Source organism: Myripristis murdjan, chromosome 24 (assembly GCF_902150065.1).
Source record: "Myripristis murdjan chromosome 24, fMyrMur1.1, whole genome shotgun sequence".
Taxonomy (NCBI): domain Eukaryota; kingdom Metazoa; phylum Chordata; class Actinopteri; order Holocentriformes; family Holocentridae; genus Myripristis; species Myripristis murdjan.
The window spans coordinates 24,908,231-24,928,869 of record NC_044003.1 but is presented as its reverse complement, the minus strand read 5'-3'; the positions used below and the strand labels follow the sequence as shown (position 1 = coordinate 24,928,869).

The 20,639-nt window shown below is 40.1% G+C and overlaps 1 protein-coding gene across 1 annotated transcript; it reads left to right on the top strand.

Moving 5' to 3' along the window:
• Nucleotides 1–426: 426 nt before the first annotated feature.
• Nucleotides 427–3,129, top strand: LOC115356650 (thyroxine 5-deiodinase-like). The gene has a single exon (XM_030047867.1). It carries the CDS (start codon nucleotides 487–489, stop codon nucleotides 1,291–1,293), a length of 807 nt encoding a protein of 268 aa, XP_029903727.1. The 5' UTR covers nucleotides 427–486; the 3' UTR covers nucleotides 1,294–3,129.
• The last annotated feature ends 17,510 nt before the right edge of the window (nucleotides 3,130–20,639 follow it).

The window sequence follows — 20,639 nt, the reverse complement described above, 5'->3', positions numbered from 1 at the left end:
TGAATGGTGGGAGATTTTAATTAATGTTCTATCCATCTTAATAATGATTATATATAGAAAGATAGATAGAATATAGATAGATAGATAGACAGCCAGACAGCAATAGATTTTAGATTTATTTTGAGGACTTACAGTATTGCAGAAACATAACTGATAAACAAGTTTCAATATGACTGAAGACACCAATCTCTCTCTCTCTCTCTCTCTCTCTCTCTCTCTCTCTCTCTCTCTCTCTCTCTCGCTCTCGCTCTCCCTCTGGATCTTTGAAGCCGAGAGTTGACGGGAGGTAATCCCCACCATGTGAGTGGGCGGTGCGGGATCCGGAGGCGTGTTTTTTTCTTTTTTTTTTCTTCATTATTCAAACGTTGCTGTACCTATAAAAAGAGCGGCTAAGAGCGTCAGATAGTTTTCTCCGATGGGGAAAGGTGACTAAATACTAGTTGTCTCTTTAGCCAGCCCAGCCGCATCCCATCGGCAGGGGAAAAGATGATGCACGACTCCGACGGTGTCCAAATGGCGAGGACGCTGAAGCATGCAGCCCTCTGCCTGATGCTGCTGCCCCGTTTCCTCCTGGCCGCTCTAATGCTGTGGCTCCTGGATTTCCTGTGGATTAGGAAAAAAGTGCTGCTGAAAATGGGCGAGCGGCAGGGAAGCCCGGACGACCCACCGGTGTGCGTCTCCGACACAAACAAGATGTTCACCCTGGAGTCTCTCAGGGCCGTGTGGTACGGCCAGAAATTAGACTTTTTCAAATCGGCACACCTTGGACACACTGCGCCTAACACCGAGGTGGTCCTGGTCCAGGAGCGGAGACGGGTCCGGATCCTGGACTGCATGAAAGGGAAGAGACCGCTCATTCTTAACTTTGGGAGCTGCTCCTGACCGCCATTCATGACGCGCTTGGCGGCGTTTCAGCGCGTCGTGAGCCAATACGCGGACATTGCAGACTCTTTACTTGTATATATTGAGGAAGCGCATCCGTCGGACGGCTGGGTGAGCTCGGACGCGCCGTATCAGATCCCTAAACACCGCTGCTTGGAGGACAGGCTGAACGCTGCTCAGCTGATGCTCTCCGAGGTGCCGGGGAGCAATGTTGTGGTGGATAATATGGACAACTCATCTAACGCTGCGTACGGAGCCTACTTCGAGCGACTTTACATTGTTAGGGATGAGAGGGTGGTTTATCAGGGGGGCAGGGGTCCAGAGGGATACCGGATTTCCGAGCTTAGAAATTGGCTGGAGCAATACAGGAACGATCTGATGAATTCCCAAACAGCGGTGCTCCATGTCTAGTTGGAGATGCTGAGCTGCCTGCTGCACGTCCCATTATGCTTAAGTGTCCAGTCACCGTGCAAAAATGTTCAGATGCTGCTATCAACTGTTAACACATGGCACATAATGTTGTTTTTTTTGTTTCGTTTCAAATGCATAAGATAAACAGGACTCTTCAATAATAGCCTACCAAGTCATGTTCAAGCCCGTTTAGGCTAGGCTGTTATTATTGTGCTTTGTCTTGTCCTTGCTTAGGGATATTCTTTGTTTTTATTTCTATTTCTATTTTTTTTTTTTTTTTCGTATGGAGAAGTCTTAAATCATTTGAAACTGTGCGGAATGTCACTTCTCCACCAGTGAAGCAGATTCAGTTAGTGATCACTTTATTTTCTACAGTATTCACGTTGTGTGTGTATGTGCGTGTGCGTGTGCGTGCGTGCGTGCGTGTGTGCGTGCAGGCTAATGTCTTACTCCAGTGATCCCATGAAGTTCGGTTTTTAAAAGGCGAAGCCAGAAAACCGATACTGATGTTATTTACACTAGAGTAGGACGGTATTAGCAGGATGCTCTCCCCAATGACCGATTGCCAAACGTCCTGTAAACAATGTATACATCATTGAATCATTGAACAAATGTTTTTTTTTTTTTTTGTTTGTTTGTTTGTTTTGTTTTTGTTTTTTTGTTTTTGTTTTGTTTTTTTTTTGTAATAAATGTGAAATCACATGTTGATTTACTTTTGACTGTGAAGATGGAAAAAACACCTCAAAGCTCTTCCCTTTTTCCCGTTTGAGATTTCGGTCAGGTTTCATAGTTTATTAATTAATTAATTAATGGGAAATATATGCGTTATTTTATGCTTAGTATGAACTCTCAGGATCATAGGAAATTGCTGTAGCTCCACCAGTAACCACTTACTGAACGTTTGTTTGTTCCTTGTTAGATTGCGACGAAAAAAAAAAGTGTTTCTGATTTCTCAAGTGTTTGCCTCAAAGGATCATGACATCATATTGCTAACTAATGATGCACCTTTATGCTCGCTGTCATCATGGATTGTTTCTTGTTTGTTTTACCTGCTAGAACTTATCTTTGCCTGATTGTTTATCCTCTTGTAACTAAATAGTTTTTTGCTGGGCAACAACATTGTAATAAGGTGACAGTATTGGCTGGCTGAGTGAAACCTGATGTGGAAATTCAACCCTTTATAACAGCTTTGACAGAAGTAAAACAACAGACTTACCTCCTCCTCTGATCTCCCCTGCCACAGTCCAGTCAGTCCTGGTCTGGGGCAACTGTGAGGGAGACGAGGTGAAAGACCCTTAGCACATGGCGAACTAGAGTGAACTGTTTGGCCGCAGTGATTAGCCGATTCATTTGTAATTAACCCAGTTTCAGTCATGAAACACAAAAGATGGTGCTGGGCAGCCCCCTTTTTATGTCAGGTTGAAAGAGAGAGAACACTGTTTAAACATCTTGTTATTGGCAGTTGCAGGATGGCTTGACCTGTCATGTTCAGCAAGTGATAGCGAAAGGTCAGAATTGTCAGAGTTACATTGTTTCACAGAAAGTGATACGAATCAATGCGGTACTGAGAAATCATATCCAATGTTGACATGATGGGAGTTTTATAACAGTTTCCATTTCATTTAATGTCATTACCTCCCATTGCAAGGCAGCTAATTTGAGAGATCAAGTCAATTACTGATGGATGTTTGTAATATGTAACTTGATTGTCTGATTCAGGGGGGAAACTGATCCCCATGAGTGATCACTATAGCCTCATAAACAAACTTGTATTCTGTTTTGGTGGAAATCATTCTCATCAATGATAGTTCAAGTAAATGTGCTTGTTACAAAACATTTGATTTGATAAAATGCCTTTCATTTCGTTAACTATCCAAGCCATGCTATTTTCTTTAGGTAGGTTGACAGCCATTCTGCAGAACTGAAGATGGCTGTGCTGCCTAAAGGTGCTGTGCACCAAGAGATGTGCTTCATATCTTTAATCCATCTATCTTTATCTCATTCTCACATTCTCATTATTTCTGGTATCTCTCTCCCTCTCTCATTTTCACCCTCTCTCTCTTTTTGCCCATCTACCCAACTCTTCCCATCTTTCCACACGCACGCACACACACACACACACACAGAGAAAGAGAGAGAGAGAGAGAGAGAGAGAGAGAGAGAGAGAGAGATACACACTGCCACATATAGTTAGGATTAGCGGGCAATGTGATTAGATCCCACGTGGCCCACAAGTCTCTACTGCGTGGTTTAATATATTCGGGTTTCTTCATATGTCAGTTGATTCTCATTATATCACCATATAACCTGCATGTATGTTTGGTGTGGGTCTGCCTAGAAATGTGTTTGTATGCATTCATTTTGTGTACTGTGGGGGTGAGTCAAGAGCAAAAGCATTGACTCGTCCTCCTCCAAACCCCTTTGCTCTTTCTGCTCTTAAGAGAAAGCCTGTCTCCCTTCAAACCTCCTTTTCAAATCAATTATAGCCCCTGGATAGCAAACACAGTGATAAAATGATAAAAGAGGGTCAGTCAATCAGTGATGTCTGACCAAAGAGCTTTTAAAATTATGGCGTGACCTGAGTGTCTGACTGATAACACTAACCTGGGGAGAAACAAAAGCAGATTCTTACAGCAGAGGAAGGTCAGACCTGGCCCATATCTTGCCCAGTTCATTCAAACCTGCTCGTTGATTTAGGCTGAATGCACTGCATAGGTTGTTTGTCAGAACACAGTGTTCACTGTGTGCAATATAACCAGAGATGTCATTGGGCTGGAGAGCATTGGAACCCCTTTCCGGAAATGAATATAACGACAGAACGTGCATTTTGTGTCTGTATTTTTTGCCCAGTCTCTGAAAATTACAAAGACAGAGCAGAGCTGGTGGTTTTACAGCACTGTGGCCGCTTAAACGACTGCTTCTGTTTGTTTTGAACACCAAAGCCTCACGGTGGGGCGGGGGTTCGCACACTCAGTGGAATTGCAATGCTTAAAAACAGAAAACTCCACCCAGCCGGGAAGCTGGGTGACAATTAACCAACTGCACCCTCGAACGACAAGCGTAGACAGTTAACGCAAGCCACTGAGTTGCAAGGATGTGCTGTGAAAATGTCAGGGAAGAAGTAACTAGATTCTGCCTTGTGTACTGTGCAGCATCAGTACTAAAACAGTGAGTTCATGTGACAGCTGAGTGAGGAAATGTACAGCTATCTATCGTTTGACTGACCACATATTAGTTACATATGTTGCAGTGGTGTATCATGTATTGTCTCTGAGTTCATACAGTCATTTAAAAAGTCTCCTGTACAGCCAGCATTCATATAACTTCCAAATGCTCAGTGCCAAATGAAGGCAGGGGTGTCAGTCTCAGATGAGAGGAGGCAGGCAGCAGAGAGATGATGTAGAAAGTCTAAATAAAGACAAAACTATTGTATTCTTGGGTTTGCTAAAGCTATCATTGGTGCAGTCATGTAAAAGTGGTGGCATTCTGTAATTGGTAGCCTGGTACACAATAATATCATTCTATTTGTGAGCAAGTTTTACGTGTTCCACTGATTTAAAACACTGATATGGACTATTATGTCATAGCCTTGTGATTATCTCAAATTAAGCAACACCCCTCCAGCCAATCAGAGTCCAGTATTCATCCAGGGCATTGTATAATAAAGATTAATGATGATGTTTTGAGAGCAGCCTTTGGTGTCATGTTTCCTCTAGCAGGAGGAGGGTGAACCAGGCCTGTCATCTTGCAAATAAAGACAAAAAAGGACAATCACCTTTTTATCTTTATTTACAGGTGTTAGTGCTAAGTGTGCTGGACATTTTCCATCAAACTAATAGGTAAATAACAATTAAAAAAAAAAAAAAAAAAATCCAGCCAACTATATCATAGAGGCAGACCTATGTTATAAGATTTTAATCAGTTTAAGTGCAGTGATATATGCAAGTGTTTTCTGTGAAATGCTCTATTTGGGGTTATAGGTTCAGTGGTCAAGTTGTCATTTGCCATTATGGACTTTTTGGTTTTAAGATTAATGATGAGAAAGCTCAAGCAGTTAAATTACTGAGATCCCTAATACATATTAAATACTAGATGGGCATTTTTACACATACTGGAAAAAAAATGCATAAAATGCACATTGTAGCAAAAACTTTCTAGAGTCCCAAGACCCTTGCCTTAAATGTCTGTGCCACTTAGAATTAGAAACACCCTTGTCAACAACAGTAATCAAGACTAAAGTGTTTTAGCAATCTGCTGTGCCGAGGATATTCTAGACCATCAGGGGGTTTCCTAGCCTTTACATCAAGTTAAAATTGAAAAATCCTAAAAAATAAATGTGTGCTGCATTTGGCGCTGTTTAGTTGGAAAGGTGCTCTATAAATATTATATTAGAGCACCTCTCAAGCTAAACAGCACAAAGTGCTTTACAAAAGACCCAGCATTAAATGGTAAACAATAACAGAGTGAAAGAATATAAGGATTAAAAACACAAGTCTAAAATAGAAATAAAACAATGTAGAAGATAAGGGCTAAAATGTACGAATGCAGAGAAGGTGAAAAACATGGCAGTGATACACAGTGTATGGGAAGACCAGCCTGTAGAAACAAATGATAAGATTTTAAAGCAGAGACTGATCCAGCAGCTCTGATGTGATCCGAGGCTGTTTCCAAGTCCAGGCGCCATCACATGAAAGCTGCCTATAGATTTCAACCCAAACACTGGGATAACCAGGTAACCTTGGTCAGATGATCCGAGTAGCTTTGCTGTGCCTTATGGGATCAGTAACTCAGCAATGTAACACTGGGCTAATCCATGCAGTGGTTCATATGCGATGAAAATAATTTTTAAAATCAATTCTGAGTTTTACAAGCACTCGCTGGGCAGGCACTGGGGTCATAAGAGACAGTTTTTGTTCAAGGCAAGAATGCAGACAGATTTTTGTGTGAGGCAAGCTAAAGTTTTCTGACTTAGACAAAAAAAAAAAAAAAAAAAGCATCGCAGAAGGGATTTGCAATATGGATAAGATCAAGTATCACAATATCTTTAACTGCATGCCATGAGAATGATACTGTGACAATACTCTCGAGATGACTCTTGGTGCTTTCATAAGACGTTTACACGCGAGAGACATTTGCTAAACAATCATTGGCAATGTGGATACGATGAGCAAGAAGGTAGAGTTAGACATCAGAGCGCCCACAGCAGTTTAAAAGGTTCATAAAATTACATCCCTTTACAGCGATGCAGCCTTTAAAACCAGAAAAACTAATATTACAACAACCAAAATTGCACACAACATCTAGCCTCATGCCAAGATATAGATATAATCCCAATATACTGCCCAGTTCTACATTGCAGTACTCTAGCTGGAAACATCTTAAAATCATTTAAAAGTCACTCTTTGTTCTCAAAAGACAATACTTTATTATCTTCACTGCACCAGCTGTTTGGTGTGATACTGAAAGTTTAGCTTAGGGTCAGTGAACACCCTTAAGCTCCTGGCAATTGATTTAAGGTAGACCCAGAGGACCAAGGCTTGACTAAGAAGCATGAGTCCATACCCCCCTGGGGAGGCGGGTTTCCCTGGTGAATTGTGCTACACCACCGAATATATCAGTTTTCTAAATTCCTTATGTAACGAAACCTGTGCGGCATCCCGTGTGGGTCCTCTTCTTGACCGAACACAATGATTCTGACATTCCTGCAGGTCATTTCTCCTGTTGTTCATTATGGCAGAAATGAAATTCTGATGTAGTCCCTCTTTGTTAATACACTGATTAGCCAGCGAACAGAAGGCTATGTTAAGACAGATCCCCAGTATTTCACAAAAAATATTCACTATGTTATTTGAAACATGGTATTTCTTGAAGGGACATAAAAAAAAATACCTTGTTAAAAGGATATCTCTCCATCTAGCCAATCCCATGACTTTCAATTTAGCTGCAAGCCCTTGGAAACATATGATGCTACAGGGCTAAAAGAAATATAAATCTAGAAAACAAGGTTCGTAACCATGTCACAGCATGTAGCATATGAACGAAGACACTTGCCACCCTCATCAGGTAACTTTTCAGTTTTATCAAGTGAGTTTCTGACTTGGTATGAGATGGTAGGGAGGGATTTGGTTGTTCCCCCAGAGGTTTGTGGTATTTGACAAGTACAGTCAATGTACAGGAATTTGTTTGGCTGGCAGTGGTGCAGGAATATGTTGACAGTTCATATAGCGAAAGGACAACCCAATGTAGTGCAAGAGGACAGAGCAGGGCACACAACAGACAGCAAACTATATCTCTATGTTGACCTTAAAAGAACTCTATCACTGTGTGCATTCAGGCAGCATGGCTTGCGGTGGGTTACAACTGGAAGCAGGAGTCCAGCGGTGCAATTGGACAACAGATCATGACCAACAAAAGAACTCCTGGACTAAATCCTGAGTCATGGAGAGCAGGGCTGCATGCGGCGTAGATTATATTGTGCAGACGATATCGAATGCAAGGTTGTGCAAGCAACAAATACTAACAATAAATGGGAAGGACTAAATAATAATGCAAGGATCACAGTCAGTTCCATAGTCTGTGCAAACAACACGAGCTAAAAGTGTGATGGAATGAAGTGTAGTGAGTACAGTCATTTCCCATAGAAAGGCGTGTGGGACGGGCCAGAGATTTTGTGGTGTTGGTGTTCATCCGTCAAGGCAAGGGTGTAAATTACATAGAGAAAGAGGAGCGTGACCTCACTCCTGGTGTTGTGTACTTGCAATCTATGGAGCTGATGGGGATAGACTTGTTGAAAATAAAAAAGAGAAAGCCGCTGATTGCTCCCCGTGTGCTGGAAGAAAAGCATCAATAGCCTGTACTAGACCAAGAATTTAGTAAACGTTCTACTTACCAGAGAAATGTGTGTCTCTCCAGGCACTGCTAACCTTAGCCCTCCAGCGCTTTACCTCATAGTAACAAATGTCACGTGGTTACTGAGGTAAAGTTTCCTGCCGGCCTCTTCAGATTTCTAGCAGCGGCTTGCAGTGTACAATTTTTAGTATATTGTTTAGTATTGTTGTTTTGAACCACATAAAAACTTGTTTAAAAGTCGCCAAACTGCCTCATTGCAGTCCAGTTTAGGATCAGCTGTCAATTAGGACCCTCAGCCACTCGAGCAGTGATTGGCCAAAGTTTTTTGCTTGACCACAGTAGCCGAGATATATTTGTAAGGATGAGGTAAGGCATCACAGGGCTATGCTGATGTATGCATATGGTGTGACGCAGCTAAACTTGATGCACACAGGGAATCGCCATACATGTGGTGTCCCAAATGTAAAGTGTATCCATTGAAGGCCTATTATTCCGAAACACCAATAGTCCAAAAAATGTCCCATTGGACCTAAAGCCCATTAGTGGAAAAAGCATCTACTCCGTAAAATGCCTCCGTAAAGTTTGGACAGGGTTTCCTCAGGTTACGTTTAGGGTAAACAGGTGAATGGATTTCTCAGCAGGGAGGCAAAACAACCCCAGAGTGTGTATTTTCACAGCAATGGGTGATTGTTTTTTGGGTTAACCGGTCCTCGGTCCAGTGGTCATTTTTCAGACTATTGGGGTTTTGAAATAATGGGCTATCGGACCAATGGCACCGCACCATGTTAACTGCATTGAAAAGCGTGTGATCAAAGCAGCTAGTGCGAGCAGAGCACAGCCAGAGAGATGGGGTGTCTAAATAAACCTAGCAAGCCAGCCATGAAAAGCAGCAAACAGTTTCAAGTTGTGGACTATTGGAGGTTCATGAAATGGTGCTAGCACTCAGGAGCCAACTGACTGAATGAAAGTCTTTCTTGCTGAGGTTCAAGTCTAGAAACGCCAAAATCAGATCACATTTACTGTGGCTAGCTGTGATTATCTTGCTTGTATGATGTAATTATTTGTGTAACACAAGAAATAGTTAACAAATCATAATTTAAGAATTAACTAGGGCTGTACCTGGCTAACAATTTCCACCGTTGACTCAGATGTTAATGTCGGATGTTAATATGGGGTGTGACAATTCACCAATGCATCTAGATCCTGCATGCTTAATTTGTAAGATGTGGTTACATTGATTCACACAGCCTGTGTGAAATGAATCGTGGAAAAAGCGTTGTGGCACTTTGCGTATCAATACATCTCGATGTGATGTGCATAGCCCACATTTTATTTTTGGCATCAACTAACTGTTGTTGTTGTTACTTGTTGTCCCATTGGGTGTGTTTGTTCGCTCTCTCTCTGTGAGTGACATGAAGCCAGCGCCCTTTGCTAAAACAAAACAAGCGCTCCCCCTTCCCTCTTTCCTCTTCATTTCCTCAAACATGTTGACAGACAGCGAAGAAATTGTCATTGCACCACCAAAAGTTCATAAAACGCAGGTGTGGGATAAGTTCGGAGATTCATAAGAAACCTGGGAGCATTGCTGCAAAGCATTTATGCAAAAAGTGCCGAACAGCAATTAAATACACAGAGCCACAAATCCCACATCCAGAGACGGCGTGGAATCACTTTGGGAGAGTGAGCGAAACCACCTGCAGCTTGGTCCCCTGCACCCCACTTCCTCTGCACAGTCAAATTCTATTACCAAAACTACAGCACTCGTCACGTGAGGCACGGTAGCCGATCTTATCAACTTACTGCAAAAATGCATTATAAACAGTTTTGAAGTATTGTGGACAGAGTCTCATTCACGGTGTCTCATTTGCAGATGAGATTCCTAAGATGTTAACAGCACTGCAATGTCGCCTTGTCTCTTTTTCTCTCCTGTCACTGAAGAGAAACAGGAGAGAAAACCATATATTTCAGGTTTCTTCATTAATAATCCATGATAAGTCGTGTCAAATGCCTTTTTTAAATCTAAGAATAACAGGAAAGTATATTCTACATTTTCTATGGCTGTGGATGTTTCCTCTGTCAGTTCCATCATAACCACTGCAGTGGATCAGTCAGATCTAAACCCACACTGATGGTCACTCACTAAGTTGTGTTTTTCTATTAAATGATCAAGTCTTTGAACAAAAAGTTTTTCTATTTTTGTGTGTGTGTGTGTGTTGTTGTTTTAGAACGGAGGAAGGAGAAAGACTGGACTATAGTTTGGGAAAAAAAGTGCCATTTTTGTACATAGGAATGACTTTTATTTTGTTGGGAAATATGCCTGCTTGAAGTGACTGGTAACAGATCTGTGTCAGTAGTTCGACTATTTACTCTATAATATATATTTTTTTACTAATGTCATGTCAGTGTCAGTGTAATCAGTGGATTGCTTATTTTTAAAATTGTATGATGTGTCAGTTGGTTCCTTCTCTTCAGTTCTCCTAAGAAAGATTCAGAAAATGTTGGAAAATATATCAATAATGTCGTCCTTTATGCTTGTTCATTAGTGGGTCCACAGTATCATTTGTTTAACTGTTGTCAACATTCACAAAGTAATCATCACACTCACTGGTAATCTGTTTTGTTTTGATTATGACTGGGTGATTATTTTTAATAAAGTAATTTGGATAATCTACTTTCCTGTAGCCTCTTTAATTATGCTATTAAGCACTTTCGATGTACCTTACGCATCACTTCTGTGCTGTTCCAATAATTTGTTGCAATAATCCGTCTTATTAAGTCTCATTCTTCTTGTCAGTTTATCTCTATATTTATATATATATTTTTTCTGCTTCCTTTATTTGTCATTTTAAAAACTGCTTAGACAGTGAATTTTTCCTTTTACAGGCATTTTCTAGTCCCTCAGTGATCCAGGGCTTGTCTTCATATTTGTGCTTCCTTTGTGTCCATGTAAGACAGTGGTTGTTATTTTATTCTTAGGTTTCTCAACGTTTATTCTTACAGTAACACATTCCATGATATTTCCTGTTGTTGGTGACATGCTTTCTACCACTTTAGCATTTGAAGTTGTTATTCACAAAGAGGGCAACTCCTCCTCCCCTTTCTGCTCCTTCTATTGATAGCATATGTCTCATTTCACATGGTGAAATGTCGCAAATAGTCCTTAGCTTTTGTAAAAGTCCTATCAATACCTCTGCTGAAGTGTATTATTGACAGAGTACCGTCCGTTGTCACATTGCTTTGGAATTGCTCGTCTTTACAATGCTCACAGTTGCAGGTGGTAGGAGTGATTCTCAGGATCAATTTCATTCTCAATGTCATATTTATTTATTTATTTAGAACATGGAAAAGGAAAGGGAACATAAAAACAAGCAGAGAGGAAATGAAATAGTTTCCAACAATGAACAGCTCAGTGCAAACTTCTCCATCGGATTACGATTGATAATTATTCAGCCTCATGTTATTTATACAGACTAGATATTCTTAATTTTGTTTAAATATTAGGTAACTGATCATATTTATCATAGCTATATTTAGTGCTTACTCTTTTCCACACATAAATAAATGATATCATGTAGAATACAATATATGTTTATACCTTATAAATACACCAATATCCAACTATTTACATATTTACAGTTTTTATTTACAGACAGAAATACAGAAATCCCTGTGAACACCTGGTGACTGTTAAAGCCCCTCTTCACCCCTGTACCTTGTCAATATCATGTGTTTGTGCCTCTTTTTAAACTGGGTCATGTTTGAACGTTGCTTTAACTCCATCGCTAATCTATTCCATAATTTCACACCACATATGGAAACACAAAAACCTCTCATGGTTGCACATTTTGTGTTCTGTAAAGTATCAATGAACTACTCAAGTATCCAGTATTTCAAGAAATAGTCTTGTTTCAGCCATTCAAATTATTCCTCACACGGTTCATGCCAGTTTCTGCTGTATATGTTTATCAGCATGAGTGTCTGCAGCAACAGCAACAAATTGTATGTCATCATCTGCGTGGATCCGGGTCTTTTAGCTGTCTTACCACAACCACTTTTGCGGTTTCAGGAGATGCATTCAGCCAAATGTCACTTTGCAATTTCTTGTCCAAGTGGCTTGAATTTTGTTTTGCCTCTGTAAAATGTGTGTGTGCCTGGGCGACGCTTTTGGCGAGGATTCAAAAACGGCATGAGTTGTTGCTCCAGTGTTCATAAGTTCTGAAGGAGCATCCTCACCTTTGTGACCAACGCCGCACCGGCATATGTTTGGTTTTTGGTTATAATCAAGTCTTCCATTCACGTGTCACTGATTCTTTTCTCCAGGTCTTCAGTCTTCTTATCCTCTTCCCTGATAAGCGTTTTAAGGTGTTTTATCTCATCCATTAGTTCAGTTTTTTTGGCTGGTTGTTTGGCGACTTATCTCCTCTGACGTACAGCTCAAGGAGTTCCTGATTTCCTTCATTTCTTCTTCCACCACAGCGCTGTTTTGTTGTTTCGCTGTTTCGTCTTTGGTGGCATGTTTCTTTTGTTTCAGTGCTTTAGACGTTATATTTCATCCATTTCTCAGAGCTTGTTTTCTGCTTGCTGACAGGGCTCCATTTCTTAACCGCTGACTCCGAGGATTCATACATAACCACAAATTAACCTACTTGTTTCATCACATTACATGGTTTGGCCCTCCCTGAGATTTCCCATGAGGCTTGTTAACAGCCGAACAGTAACCCATGTGTCATGTTTTCATGTTGATTATGGGCAGAGTGGCTGCAGCACTGTCCTCCATAATTCTCCAGTTAATTAATCCAATTAATTGGGCATCTACAAGTTCTAAAAAGGATATAAAATTTTAACATTTCTCCAGTCCCTTTTTTAATATATTAACAGTGTATTTTAAAGAGAATTTGTCTTTTTTTATTGTCGTATCGCAATGCCCAGAAACTTTCTGAAAAAAAAAAAAAAAAAGACTGTTAAACTCCACCTTCCAAGTCTATGACTGACAATCTGACTTCCATGGGGCAGCCCTGAAGTTCATGTTACCCACTGACTGCTAGTATGAGATATTAGAAATGTATATCATAACATAGTTCAAGTGCATTGTGATGTAGTTCATAATAAGATACTTATTGCTGTATTGCTTCCATGAGAAATGACAGTATTTTGTCACCTCCTTTGCCAGAGTTTTCTCCCACTCCTTCCAAGTTGCTGATGATGTTGCTTTATCTCCTATGTAAACTATGTGACAGCCAAGATGGTGTCTGCATTACATTTACATTTTTACAAATATATGAAAGACTGGGACAGTTTTTGTCATGTTTTTTTTCTCACCACGCTGCAGTTGAAGAGAGTCTATCTAATGTGAATGCACTACACCAGAGAGGGAGGCACAGGTGTGACCGGGTAATGAAGACAAAGAATTACAATGCTGCGGCAAACAAACACTGCTCAAAAAACTAATGTACAAGCAAGAGTTGTCCACAGAGGTGAGTGACAATTTTTTTTTTTTTTTTTTTTTTTTTTGTGGTGGTCTCCTCAAAGCGCGAGGCAGGGTGAGGTCAGCGGCCAGGCGGGCAGAGGCATTTAAGAAGAGCGGGTGAGAATGCTCGGGCAAAGAAACACGGCTGAAATACACCTTGAAAATGACTTTCTGATCTAGTTAGGCATGCACGCTTTGAGGTTATTGACATGCTATGACAAACACAGTACAGACAGAGACTGCTTTTTGCATGAATACATAATAATGAAGAGGAGGGGTAGGTGTGAAAGCTGCCAGGGTCCTGACAGCCAGTTATTATCATAGGATCGTAGGGAAGTTAAATTGTGGCATAATGTCTTACAGTGTATTCAGAAAATGATAAATATCCACTTTACTTAACTCGTACAAAACCAAATTTCCATTACATGCATCACTGTGTTTTTACAAAATTACAGTGATGCAGTCAGTGGAAATTGGGTGCTTTTGTTAGAGAAGGAGTGGCTTCATACTTTCCACTGCAGCAGCTGGGATATGTAGATACTGTAGATCAGGGTGTTTTGTTATCTCCTATGTCCTGAATTGCTTCGCGGTGACTGACAGTTTGATGAGGCCTGTAATAGTCTGGCTCATCTGATTCATCACAAGTTAAAGGTCTAGGAAACATGATTCAAATGAGCCTTTAAACCTTCAATGTGCTACATGAATGCCTCGGGCCTGTCCAGTTTTTAAGGCAGCCATCACCATTTGCATAAAATTACACATTTTCATGAGATACAAGCTGATGGGGACTGGCTGGGCACGTCATTCACTCAGCAGCATTCACAGCCTACCTGCAACGATATACCCTGATCACTGTAAGGTGGATACTGCAGCCACTGCTTCACTAAACAAACCTTCACTCGTCTAATAAGTCTGCCTTAATATAAGAGAGATGGAGAGAGAGAGAGAGAAAGAAAAGTCTGTGCCAAATTCACTCTGGAGAATACAGAATATAATGCCTCCTATATGACTTCAACATGGGTTGCATTTTAATTTGCGAATTACAGAACATTTCCATATTTTATGGGATGGCTGGGAATCCTAGTCCAATCAAACTAATCAGTTTTAACAGAAGGTTATTCACATTATCAGCACACCTCTGCCCTGCAACCTGGAGCTGGCTTGTTGGAAGCTGGCCATATTTTACCTAATTAAATACAACTGTAGAAACAATTTTACTGGTTATTGGGACTTAGGTACACGTGTCAGCCCCCATCAGAAGAACGTCTGGTAAAAACATGATGTTACTCACTGCTGTTTGTAGTAGGACTCATTGAAAAAAAATCTCCAGGGTCAACTGTGAGTGAAAATATGTGTTAAATTGCTGAAGAAGTCGTAGGTTTTGTTTCCCCAACCTTTTTATGATGGGGAGGTTGAGCAGAGGCTTTGGCCCTGTAGCTATTTTGAGGATGCAAAAACAACAAGCCCATTCATTTTTGGGCATACACACTGTCACATGACACCCCATTCTGAGTGTGCCAGAAGTTGAATGATCTGGAGCCACAACAGGGTTAAACATTAGCCCAAACGTATAGCAGCCCCGTCAAAAAAAACATAAATAGGAGAATAGGCTAGGGTACAAGGCTGTGTACATAGGGGCATTAGAGGCTAAATAAACTACGCATCCCAGAGAGGATTGGACCATCAAAGTCCAAAATCAAATACCTAACACTACAATGATAAGACAAGAAGAACAGGATGCGGTGATTTACTTATTTATTGATTCATTTATTCTAAAAAGGATCGTGATTTTGGCTCCACTTCTCCAGTTCTTATCACAGCAAATGCACAGCCGTCGCCTCCACAGCAGCTCAGTGTTATGCTGGGGGCTTGTTTGCATCTTTCTGGAAAACATGCATACGATCAATACGATCGATTCACGGACCTGTCACGTACCTGACACGCCCACTGAACCTCTAGTGATACCCAGTTTGTTGTGCTGTCACTACGGTCTCTTCAGGTCACAGATGTTTACAGTGTTTGGTGTCATTTCAAACATAGAAGTGACCTTAAAAGAAAGAAAAAAAAAAAAAAAAACGCAATCACACACTAACATAGCTTAAAGTTTTGCAGCTGAGGATCATTAGAGCAACCCTGATTGCCATTTAGAACACTTAAATATGTCCATGATTCTCTGTGGTATGGTGCGATCGCTTTCATTTAAATTAAACACCTGTGAGTTTGGCAGCTGGAGAATCAGTGTATAAAAAGGCGCCCAGAAACAGGCCCACCTAAACTTTGAGAGAGCTATTTTTTTCACCAAACCCTGGGGCATTTCTTTGATCTTGCATTATCATCATCTACAACTACCCTTGATCTGCAAGTGCTAAGCGGTTAAAAAAAAAAAAAAAAAAAAAAAAAAGTCAAACATGTGGCTTGAGGCAAGATAAGTCAGTTTACCTATTTACCTTTGCTATCAGAAATCATTGGGATTATAGTGCAAGTGTGTAATGTGTGGAAACTATCCATCCACCTGTTTTCCATACCAGCTTATTCCTATTCTGGGTGGTGGAGGCTTGGATCCTATCCCATTATGCACTGGGTGGAAGGCAGGGTTCATGGGGTAATTTGGAAGCTTGTACCTCAAGGTCTGGGAAAAAAAAAAAAAAAAAAAAAAAAACATTGCATACATGTGCTTTGTAACTGTTGTCATTGTCAGCTTAATAAGCCAATAACATGACAATAATAGATGATAATTAGAACTGTCCTTCTTTCTCCTTGTCAGGTACGTAATATGTCTCCTGTTATCAGTGTCTATTTTATTTATGAAATAATGTTACGTGGTTTTCCATGAGGAAGTCTCTGGCTTACATTAGTTGAACATAACATCCACATTATCCACGTTGCATCCTAAGCTGGACGGCAAAGCACAAAGTAACACACAAATCCGTGAGATTTTGTTTTATTCATTTGTTCTGTTGTCGTTTTTATTCAAAGTTGTATAGTAAAAGCTTTAGCAAGCTACACCGTATCTGTGTGTTTTTAAATGTGAGCAAACTTTTACCTCAATTTGCAGCCGTTATTCTTCTAGGTATGTGATTTTAGCTGATTTCAAAAAATTTGAACTTATGTCAATAATTGGGTAACAGGTATGGTTGTCAGCATGCGTATTTTCAATGGTTAAACAGGCCAAAAAGCTGATCAATCTACTTTGCTTGTGTATGTTTTCATTTCATTTCACACACAAATTAAAGAAATTATGTTCGGGTTCAGGTTTGGTCACACCGGTGTTATTTAATGAAAAATTATGGACCTCCTGTCTGTCCTGGTCAACTTCCCGTGAAGAGCTGGAGTTTACGTGATGACACTGAAGGTGGTAAATGTAACCAAGCGATGGAGGAGAAGCAAAAGCTCGGGTTGGGCTCTGTTACACTTTAATTTCCCCTACACTGGTCATGATCATACATGATGACAATATCCAAAACTGTCCGATCAGTGAGGTGCCTGACAGTATGCAAAAACAAATAAATAAATAAATAAAACAATTACATGCAAACATGAACCAGAGCCCAACTACAATACAACTATTGTTTTTTTCTTTTGGACGATAATTTCTGATCATATGTGATAGCTCCAATAGAAGTATACCTTGTGTATGGATCCTTTGCAGAGGCACAACACTGAAGTGCAGAAACAATGTGTCTATCTCAACCAGGACAGCAACACAAGTGTCAAGGAGGTCTCGGTTTGTAACAGCATTTTACTGTAAGCGCTCAGTATTAACATGCAATGTTGTCTTTATTTCATCATGATCTTTTTTTTCACCATTAGAGAGACAACAGTAAGGAGGCTAAGAGAGAGATCACACACACCACGATGGGGATTTATGTGATCCGCCAAGAAGGTGCTGATGAAGAAGACAAGCCCAAGGATGCTGGAGCGGGGATCGAGGGTGTGGAGTTGCTAAGCAGCCTGAGGAGCATCTCCTTTGGATTCGCCGTGCTGTTTGGACTCATTTACACACTCAGCTGGAGGAAAACAGCAGCAGGAGCTTTTTGCAGCTGTCTCCTTCGTCTTGCTTCGCTAATGAACTCTGACTGTTGTCTTCACTTTGTCTTAAGGTAAAACAAATCACTTCCTGTGCGCCAGTGCGGGAAGGTCCACGGACAACACTCGACTCAAAACACTGCCACAGACACAACTAACTGACTTTAAAGGACGACACAATATCATGTTGTTTTACTGTGTTTACACTGGACCCCGGCTCTTCTCTAGGTCCAAACAATATTCACTGACCCTCATTTGATGCTCATATGTTTTTTTTTTGTTTGTTTGTATTACCACTGCATCAATATTATAAATATTACATTGCTGAGACTGAAATTCTAACACAGTTGCACCTTTAAGATCAGTTTTACTCAATGTGCTGAAAAGCCTTTGGCCTTTACGTTCAGATCCTGCTGGGTTTACAACAAAGTTTGAACTTTTTCAGAGCTGTGCTTGCATGTGAGATGCTTGACTAAACACATCAGGTTCATGTAAAAGTTCCCCTTAATTTTATATGACATATTAAATAAACTCATGAAGTTTATGTAAAGGTTCAGCTTAACTTTATATGGGGTAAGTAAATGAACACATGAAGTTTATGTAAAAATTTGCATTACCTTCATTTAATCAAAAATGATGTTATTTAATTAACTATACATGATAGAAAAACATTGCATCTAATGTGACCTTTTAATCTGAACTTTTGCAATCAAATTACATGGAAAATTTACCTGTAATTAAATTACATAAAGTCAGCATTTTTGGCTTGATTATTTTTTTGAATGTGTTTCTTCTCGCTTGACAGACGCAATACACACCCATAATGAAGCTGCATGAGTGGGAAGGACACTTGTAGCTGAAAATGTGACAGAGATATAAGAGTTGAAAATGCTGCTGAATCACCTGAAAAAATACTGAAAATGAATAGAAAATTATATTTAATAGGGCTAAAAAATAAAAATAATAATTAAATTTAACTTGTTAAAAAACTAAAATCAGTCAATTAAAAATCAGAATACAAGCAGTTTCATTCAGAAACTGCTGAACATTTTAAAATTTGAACAGTAAAAAACTTAAATGAAGTAAAGCTGGATATATTTCAGTTTTACCTCATAAATATGTAATTCTAAATAAAATAAAGGAGCATCTGTTTCAGACTGAACACAGGTACTGGTTTGTAAATTCTTCCCAACTATAAGGAGCAGAAGTGTTTTTTGTGACGGTGAGGGGAAACGGTTGAACAGGTCTTTGTTGTCTTCATTGTACTTTGATTTACAAAATAATTTCTCAAAAAAATTAGACAAAGATTTCATGCTCACAATGACTCATTTGTAATAATCCCAAGTTTTCAGAAAATGAAAGTAATATAATAAATTTGATTATTATTTTGGCTTAAAAAATACCCAACATTTTGTTACATTTTTAAAGATTTAATAATTTTAAGATTTTAATACATATTTGACTACAATTTAAAATTTAAAACTCAGAAATCATAAATTGGCAAAAACTATTAGATTACTTGGACATTTCAAGTTTACTCCAATCAGTTAGCAGGTCCTGAAGGTTTTTTATTATTATTATTATTATTATTATTTCTATCCTTCCCCAACATTTTTTTTGTTTATTGTATTTGATTTTTGTAATATTTTATACTTAAGTATATTTGCTGAATTTTTTTATTGATGAAAAATGTATATAGTGTGTTCTTCATGAAACTTGCTTGCCTTGAATTTATTCAATAAAGAAGAAAACTAAACTAAATATTATATTTTTTATGATATTTTCAAAGTGAATATTTTTAAAGAAAAATTACATGCTCAGAGTTTTTTTTTCTCCCCCATATTATTTTTAAAAACATCACAACACATCACTGTGTGTGATGTTATCACAGCTTTCTGATTGCGACATCAATAACACAGATGGTGAAAATTCATAAATAGCAGCTTACTTAGTTCAGGGTTTTATTCTGCAGAGAGAGACTCTGTGGGTGTCAAATGGAGTCATGCAGCTTCATGCTAAGCAGGAACTTTTTAACCAGCGTCACCGACTGGAGGACAGCCCCCGGCCCTCGGCACACTGAGGCCCTGGAGGAACCAGCAGAGGCACCTTCAGCAACACACAGCGATTCGCTGACCCGCCCGGCTGCACAGGACACGAGAGACACAAAATTAGCGCTGACCAATGACGAGCTGGTCGCAACCTGCAGGTCATGCTGGTACGAAATTGAGGCTGTCAGATGAAAAAATAAGGCAGAACAGGGCTTTGTGCCGAGGCACTGCTGGACGGAGTCGAATCAACGAGCTCCAAGCCGACAGCCTGGCGACCTGTGAGCAGGAGAAGAAAGCCCTCATGAAGAAAATTGAGGACTTCAAAGTGAGGAGCTTGGACTTTGACTTGCAGACGGTAAACCTGAAGTCAACCATCAACGAGCAGGCTGCAAGGCTCAGGTTCTGCCAGGATGAAATGGAGGCTGTCATCCAAAAAAAATGGTGCTCTCCACAAAGAGAACCGGGCTTTGTGCCAAGACGTCATGGGGCAGCGTATAATCAACGAGCTCCAAGCTGAGAAAATGGTAAAATATGAGGAGGAGAACAGAGGCCTCATCCAAAAAATCAGCGACCTCAGTGAGCTGAACTCAGAGCAGGACATGACCATCCAGGACCTGGCCGCAAAACTAGAGGCCTGCCAGAGTGAGAGGGAGGCGCTGCGAGAAGAAATACATGCTCTCAGAGGAGATGGCAACACTCGCAACCAAAAGGACATGGACTCAAAAAAACAACCTGCTGAGCAAACAGTAGAACCAAAAAAAAAAAAATAAGGGGACCACTTGTTGGGTCCCGACCAAAGTATCCTTGGTCCAAAGCCGACCTCACGCCCTTTGCTTGCATGTCCTCCCCCCTCTCTCCCCTGTCCCACCTGTCTCTCTCTACTGTCACTGTCAAATGAAGCAGAAATCAGTACACCAAACTTAATTTCCGTCAGTATTAAACAGTATTTAAGCATT